This window comes from Salvia hispanica, chromosome 6 (genome assembly GCF_029641045.1).
Source record: "Salvia hispanica isolate PSC_SH4W2 chromosome 6, Shi_PSC_v1, whole genome shotgun sequence".
NCBI lineage: Eukaryota > Viridiplantae > Streptophyta > Magnoliopsida > Lamiales > Lamiaceae > Salvia > Salvia hispanica.
This window is the reverse complement of record NC_142697.1, coordinates 11,695,600-11,703,855: the sequence shown is the minus strand read 5'-3', so window position 1 is coordinate 11,703,855 and position 8,256 is coordinate 11,695,600. Positions and strand designations below refer to the sequence as shown.

Below are 8,256 nucleotides of genomic sequence, written 5' to 3'. Positions count from 1 at the left end.
ACATAAATGAGAACAAGGGCACGAGAGCTTTGATGGTGTTGATGGAGGATGGTGTTGAAGAAATTAAGGCTAGATTTTAATGCTTCTCTTTCATTACCAGTTTGTATTTACAAATACTCTCTCCGTCCCATTAAATATGCAATATTGAAAATCAGCACGAGTTTTTATGTAGTATAGTTTTGTGAATTAATGAATAGAGAGTAAATTATGAGAGATGAAAAAGTAGGGATAGAGACGTTTCTATTTTAGGAAAGGTTGCATTTTTAATGAGATAAATTGAAAAGGGAAAAAATTTAATTTCCAATGGGATAGAGGAAGTATTAGATTATATGACTTAACTATTTCCATTCAAATAATAATGCAAGTAAATTAAATACCCAATCAAAAGAAACTGAAGTAAGCATACACATGCATACCTTTTCCGTTTTAAGCAAAAAATGAAACATTTTAATATACTTGAAACACATCAAATCATGAAACATCAAAACCTATTAGATCAATTCGGAATGAAGGGATTAATAATTGAGCCAATTATCCCGAGATGAAATTACAGGTGTAATATTACAACATTTTATACAATCACATTAATTATCATGTCTAAACAAGATAGTACAAAACTACATTAACTAAAAAACGATATACACCCTGCTGCTCTATTACAGAGCATCACTTGATACACCGGCCAATAGCAATTTATTTACAGGAAAAGGGGAAAATAAGAATAAGACATCAATCACCCTCCTGTCTAATAAACTACAGGTAAACAATTTTTTATACAATTCAACCATTTCTCTTCTCATCTACTCATTACAACCAACTTCCGCTTCAGTCAGGAAAATTGTCATATTAAATTCTCCCAATACTCCATAAGAATATAAATAACATACCAATTTACACCAGCCCACAAAGCCGCTAAGGAAAATGGCTTAAATGGCTTTGCTTCCTTAATCACTGCAATGGAACATCATCTGCATCTGCTTCTGCTTCTGCTTCTGCTTCATCTCGATTGATAATTCTACATTTAGGCACTGGTTTCTCTAACATGGATGTCCCCTTGAAACCAATCATTTGCCAACAGATTTTTCTGTAATTCAAAAGCTGCAACATACGGAGGATCAACTAACGATACCATGTCAAAATAGGTTGGCAGTAATTCTATTCGGCCACTTGCATACCTGCTCTTCCGGTATCTTGTTAAATCCAAACTTCTCTGTCCAAATTGACTTTGCCTCATCTGTTGCCGGAAGAACAAATCTTTTAACATTCAGAAACGCAAGCAATTTCTCGATGCATGAATAAAGTAGTTGAAAGTATCCCTGCGAAGACATTTAATTCCATCAGTACAAGTACAATATCAAATTCTCCACACATGAACACAGCAGAAAATCTTCTAAACCGCATCATGGAGTCGATAGCTCAAGTGTCTCAAAGAAAAGTTGATTGGGCTACCATGATTAATAAAATAGACTAAGAGATGGAATGACGCATGGTATACTGAATATGGGAAGAAATATAAATCAACTTCCAACAAGGGATGTGTGGTATATACGCTAGGCCATTAGGCACAACCGCTGACTTGCTTTAAATCACAAAGCTACATAAATTATAGAAACCAACATTTGAGTGATTCAACTTACTTTTCCCTGATGACCAATGCGTGTTGCAGCCAAAGGAAGTTCAGCAAATTCTTCTCCAAAAAACCGAAGGATACCAGCTGATACAACAGTTGAGCTGAAAGATAGCAATAATTTATTGATCATAAAAATATGTTAACTATTCCTGCAATATATAAAAGTGTAGATATGGTTCTTACTTCACAGTCAAAATAGCACAGTATATCCCACTGAAGTCTTGACCCCTTATATTCCTCCTGACAGATAAATTAAGAAGTGGCACATAAAAAGGCTGGTAGAAGCAAATGGCTACAGAGCATACTGATAACAACTCTAAGCAAGAACGAAATTATGCCTTGAAGGCAAATAAACAAAGCAATGCATACCCATAAACCAAAGATGGGATGAAATCACGTCCAGTTTCTGAATCAACTATAGGGTCAAAACATTCCTGAAACACAATTAAATAAACAGCTGCAAAAATCAAAACTTGACACGTGAAAGTTAAGAGCTTGAGAAGAAGTACTACCGATCAGGAACAGCCATACATTTAATCAAGAGATTAAAATTTTTCCTCAAAGAAATTATGGTGGTATGATAACATTCATTTCTCACATCATTTACCAGGAGTGATTTTCTTTACGAGTCCATCAACAATTCTTATCTATTAACCTGGATTCCAACTTAACTCTGGATATATATCAATATCTTCCATAGTTCCTTAAGTTGGGATAACAACTTGACTACCATGAAGAAAATATAGATTATGACAGCTCAGAAGGTGCATAATTATATACTACAAAATACTTAACTACTCACAGAGCTGTGATATTCGTCAAAACAATGAGCATCAACTTAAAGTGCAAACTCTTACATGAAATATAGCTACAGCCTGCGATAGCAACACTCTGGTTTCCCGAGATGCAATTTTCCCACTTAGAAGCCTCCATCTCACGTCAAGATCAGTGTCGAAATCTGAATTCTTACCTGTTAACTTCTCTCTTATAATGTCCAAGGTGGAATCAGGGAGCCTTTCTGAACCTGCATTCAGCACATTCTGCAGAGCAGAATATATCCATTTGCAGTTCCCAGAGCAGAACCACTTTCCTTTTGGAAGTTCCTGTAAGAGGTGTATAAGGATTATAAACAAGTAAAACTATTTAAAGCATAGTAGGATCCTTCTGCTGAAGTGCTAACCTTCAAATCAGCCAACTTGCATTTTTTCAAACAGCCAACATGATATTCCTTTTCACACTGGAAAAAAAAGAAAGCCTTATTTAGAATATAATATTCCACATAAGGACCTAGAGGAGAAGTCATGAAGATTACCTGATCACACAATATAACAGTACGGGGACCAAAGCCAGACTTACTGAAATCATAGCCTCTGAAAATGACAAATTCAAAATATCAACAAATATAATATGTGCAATTTTAGTTTCTTGGTTCCTTCATTCTGTGTGTTTTGTGGCTCCTACCTGCAGATTATGCATGCTATAACTTCTGCTTCTTCTGGATTCTTGACAGTTCGAATGCAACGATTTGTTATTTGCTCAATTGGATCAATACCTGACACTCTCCCAGCTGCAACAGCATTGGCATTCCACTCAACAAATTTTTCTCGAAGAAACATGTTTTGGCAATAGGTGCAATACCATTTACCACGGGGTATGCTCGAAAGAGATGCACATTCTGCATTAGCACATAATAGATTAAGATGATGTTATTTCATAAGGGAATGAGAAATAAAATTCCCAAAATAGTTTAAGAAACAAGTATAAGTAAATAAAAAAACGAAAAGCAAAAGAAAGTACAGGAATATAAATAAAAGTAAGAGCAGAACAAAATAAGTATTAAAAGGAATAAAAGAAAAAACTGTGGATGGATTACATGTATTTAGAAAATAAGGCCACCGTATGGATGACAGGTACTTAACAATAAACCAAAGCAAAAATTGTCCAGCTTAACAGGCTTATACAGATAACCACCTTTGTGAAAGGCTCTCGGACAGCCATCACATAGCACAAGCTTCCCACCATCTGCACAGATGATGCACAAGTCATCATTGTCTTTTGAAGAACACTTGCGCCCTTTTAATAGAGAGACGGCAAACTCATGGAGAGACACACCATTAGATGTGTAGATATACATATAGCTGCAGAAATATGTGACCTAGTCAGGAGGAGTTATATAAACAGAAAAGTGTGATCAAGATACACTGATGATCCAAAGAAAAATGTAAGACTGACGGTTTCCGGCGGGAAGCCCAACCAGCATGAGCTTCAAACTGAGATGGGCTAACCTGTTCATTGAAAAGAAGATAAATCAATGTCACTGAAACAATTAAGTATTTCAGAAGCTAGATCAATATCATACCAAAGTGCTGCAGCAGCGGCATATTATTCCTGATCCCATTTTATAGCCATCTCGCAATTTCTACAAAAGCACCAGAATGTTAAAATGCAGAAATAGCACAATACGACGTTAAAGTTAACATTTAGGTGAACCACCTTTCCATTAGAATAATAAGCAACTTCAGTTCCATCTGGCAATCCATCATTCTCAAAGACCAGCTTGTGCATCCTCTGATCCCTGGTAAATTGTATCGAAGTTGTTTAGCATGTGCAAAGGAATAGCAGTAAAAGTGCACAAGTGAAAATCAAAGCTAACTGTACGACTTTTTAGTTATCTTCTTTGAGGAACTTTTTGAGTTCCCAGAAAGGGGAGGAGATGCAATTTTTGAGGACTGTGAGAGTGATGCAGTACTCGACAACCTGCAAGACCAAAAGAAAAAACTAAATTAACACTTTTACTGAATTTCATATCAATTACATCAACTAATAGCTATATGCACCAACTTCTTTAGTATCTTTCTCGTAGTCTTGTTCCTCAGTAAGCCACGAGAGGAAGTACTGCCATTTGAAGTTGGATCAGATAATGATTTGGAATATGTCATGATAGCACTTCCAGGAGACTTTAGTGAAGAAGTTGATAGTGACAGCCTGAGTATGCCAAACAACACAAGGAAATACTTATAGGCAACTTTTTCTAGAACAAAACAATTAATGAGCACAAAATTTCCCATGATAGAGAGAACAAGAAAAGCCTAAGAGCCCCACATCTTAGTCATCTTTAGTTGGCCTTTCTTTTTTGTTGCACCACGCAATGAGGATTTTGCTGAGGATTTTGCACAGGCCTTGAGCTCTGAATGCCTGCAAATGAGCGGACAAATTTCATATCCTTCATTCTTATCTTTTCAGAAAATCATACGGAAAGACAATCATAAGCAATAGAAGTAAAGCAGATGCAGACTTTGTCATTTTTCTTCCTGGACGACCTCTTTTTAAGGGAGTGGAATGTACTTCACCATTTTCAGAAAGTGATAAACCTAATAATGGTTCCATAGGCCTGAACGGGAACAAAAAAAAGTTAATCAAGAGGAAAATTTTATAACAAGATCATGAGCAACTTTTGACCAGCAAAAATCAACAATCACTCCAGAGTTTTCAACAGTTTATTAAGAATAGCGATGAGTATATTTCACAGAGTCAATTGAGTTTTTGAGGGAGAAATGTTTAAGCAATGATTACTCGTAAGGATATAGCACCTTGACTTTACACTTTCTGCATCAAAATCTGAATTCAGAATAACCATGCAAGAATCACAGAGGAGTTCCACCTTTGCAGCAGAGGTCGCAAGAAATGACCCTGTAAAAAAAGAAAATCAAAGATGTTATTTAGAAGAGATTAAATCAGTAGGTACTAGAAATTAAGCATAACATCTATCAATATGTATGTACAATTATATGAACAAATAATATAAAAGAATTAAGAAACCATATTGCTTACCAGAACAATTCCTACAGATGACAGATTCCTTCACAGGAATAGGGCCTATGAAGTTTTGTATTGTTTCTTCTAAAGTTTTAACAGATGATTTTCGGCATTCTTTGACCACATCCAGGAGGCTCATCCCATTCTCTAAGCAGATATATTGTGATGCACGTCTATATGATTTGCAGGCATGTATCTCAAACTGGCAGGGCGGAACTACCTGGACAATTGAGAGAATCATTCTGGCTTCAGGTGATATGTACAGTATGCAATAGGTGAAAATTTTGGATTCACTGCATTGACTACAAAAGAGAACGTCAAGATTACTACCCACCTGTGCTCCCTTGCAGAAACTACAAGAACACAGGATACCAGCATCTTTTATCGTACCACGTAGTGGGAATCCCTGGGAAGATGTTATAATCAGTTGAGTATCCTGAAGGAAGCGTTACATATTGACGGTGCTCAACTTCATAAGAAACAATCACATGGGTGGCCAGATTAATATTTTACTAGCATTCTAACAGTGTCAAAACAATAGAAATACTGGAAATGTTAAGACAGATTATCCCTAAACCTTCAATATGACCAAAAACAAGTTAAGCAAATAATGACTGATTACACCCAGTGTCGAGGATGTCTGACTCATGTAATATGTTGAACTGAACGTTATTCTATGTATTTTCTTCACATAAATGTTGACTTTTGAAAAACTAAGAGGAATCTTCAAGGGGCTTTAACACTGTATCAACATTCCTAAATTAGACTACAAAGCCTTGTGACCTTTGCCTTTATTATGTACACTAAACAAGTGGTGTGAAATACATGATATGGCATTATGACTGTAGCTAAATCAAGTCTTTAACCCAAGTCACTAATCACTACAATCCTAAATGACATGCTATTGCCTGTGAAGATAAAGAGTATGCTGTAACAAGCATCTAATGATTGGCTCAGCCATACCATCTTATCCCCAATCATCAACATTGCAATCTAATCCTCAGAAAATTGCTGCCATAGGATTTTCTAGTTGAAAATGAAGCACATAGCATACGCAAACGGCCCAAATTGAAATTGACAGCTGATTCAAGTAACAAACCACATGCAGGATCCAATTAGGAAACCTTGGAGAGTTCCGTAACATCTGAAATTCAAAATGATATTTATATGCAGAAGGAATATAAATTGCTGCTCAACTAATTTACACAAAAATGTAACAATGATACTGATCTCTCTCTCTTCCCGATCCTTCCCACCCACAGGCACAAACCACCAATATCACTCTTTTCTGGCATCAGGAGTATTAAATTTGCTAGAGCAGATCATATAAAGCTATGGAATTACATCCTGACATGCCTAATGTCAACAATCACCGAGTGATTAGGGAAATTAAATAACACAGACAATTTTATTACTATATCTTTTACATTCCTAAATAAATTAGCGACATCGAGAATGACATGATACTTACAAATAGTATAAAAAAACAACATGACCAGCAACAATAATAGCAGAGCAAAAACAATAAAAAGAAATAGCTAAACCAACACTACGGAAACAGCAATTCAAAAGAGGCCATCTAATATCATAATTAGTAGTGACAGCAGATGTAGTATAACCACAGCAAAAGAAGTACTAGTAAGAAAAGACATTATATGGCTGATCGAAATACCCTCTTGCCACCATTGTAGAAAACTGGGTATCCTTCCAGCAGCCCAGTCTCAAAGAGCTCTCTAACTGTTGTTGGCCGCCCTTTTATAAGTATTTTCTTCGACATCTTCATCTCCATTTTCCTAGTCTTCGTACTTCCCAACAGCGCCAATTCTTCACTCACCAATCCATCTGCCTCCAAAATCACTGCGTCCCTCAGATCACCTAAATCCCCATTCTCCATTTCAGAGTCAGCAAGTATAGAGCGCGTAAACCTCCGTCTCCCCGCTAAAGGAATAGATTCCTCTTTCACTTCAATCTCCATCATCTCCCCCTCACTATCCCCTCCCAAATTACCCCCAAATTCAACCACATTCAATCCATCACCACCATTAACTGCGAATTCATCTTTCAAACGCACAACATCCTCAATTTTAACTGATACCACAGGATCTCCCTCAATTTTAGCCGCTCTATCCATACTTCTACTCTTAAACCTCTTATTCCTCGTATAAACCGCGAAACCGTTCGCCTCACTAGGCCTCACTCTAGGAACATAGCAGTGATCCATCCAACCAGAACTGTTCGATTCGGGTCGGTTCGGATCTCCTGAACCGGTTCCAGGTTCAGGCTTAATGAACTCACTCGGATACTCAGTATCCAAACCCGATTCCGGCTTCATTGCCGTTAATCCGCCTCTATCCTCAAATCCTCAGCAATTGATGATTCACCAATCGCGAAAACAGCAGAAGCGGAGGGAGAAGACTCAATTCTGATTATGGATCTGCGCGAGTTGGATAATTCAGTTGCATGCATAGAAGTGGAGAAAAGAGGGTTATTTATCAGGAGTTTGTTTTTTCTGTGGGTGTGAAAAGAAACTAGAGAGAGAAACCCTATGAAGTGTTGAGATAGAAAGAAAAAATATTGCAGTGAGATTCTTCTTTTTTTTTCATTGGAAAATTGAGTTAAGGCTGTAATTGAGTTGCGTTCCTTACTTGGAGTTATTGCTTTTCGGCCTCTCTACATTACTTTTCACTGCGGTTCTATACTATTTTACTCAAATCTCATGAACATATTTACTCACCATCAACTATTTGGGAAAATTAAATTCATTCATTCACAGCCGCCGTAAAAAATTTAAAATAGAAAAATAATTAATA

The 8,256-nt window shown here is 36.7% G+C and overlaps 1 protein-coding gene across 1 annotated transcript; it reads right to left on the bottom strand.

Moving 5' to 3' along the window:
* Positions 1–498: 498 nt before the first annotated feature.
* On the bottom strand, positions 499–8,031 carry LOC125205993 (uncharacterized). The gene is made up of 21 exons (XM_048105238.2): positions 7,119–8,031; positions 5,781–5,852; positions 5,462–5,666; positions 5,221–5,320; positions 4,926–5,021; positions 4,733–4,825; positions 4,472–4,615; positions 4,292–4,387; positions 4,124–4,205; positions 3,990–4,049; positions 3,863–3,915; positions 3,602–3,768; positions 3,092–3,305; positions 2,943–3,000; positions 2,811–2,867; positions 2,488–2,733; positions 2,000–2,064; positions 1,814–1,870; positions 1,638–1,731; positions 1,176–1,316; positions 499–1,098 (listed from the first exon to the last, which is right to left on the bottom strand). Exons 1-21 carry the CDS (start codon positions 7,776–7,778, stop codon positions 949–951), a joined length of 2,910 nt encoding a protein of 969 aa, XP_047961195.1. The 5' UTR covers positions 7,779–8,031; the 3' UTR covers positions 499–948.
* Positions 8,032–8,256: the final 225 nt, after the last annotated feature.

Bases quoted from the DNA above. Each gene is read 5' to 3' on its own strand.
- LOC125205993 (XM_048105238.2), bottom strand. From the start codon at position 7,778: ATGAAGCCGGAATCGGGTTTGGATACTGAGTATCCGAGTGAGTTCATT. The intron at 4,826-4,925 runs GTCTGCATCTGC...GCTCATTTGCAG, and splicing joins CCAGGAAGAAAAATGACAAA to GCATTCAGAGCTCAAGGCCT. The intron at 1,732-1,813 runs GTAAGAACCATA...GCTATCTTTCAG, and splicing joins TGTGCTATTTTGACTGTGAA to CTCAACTGTTGTATCAGCTG.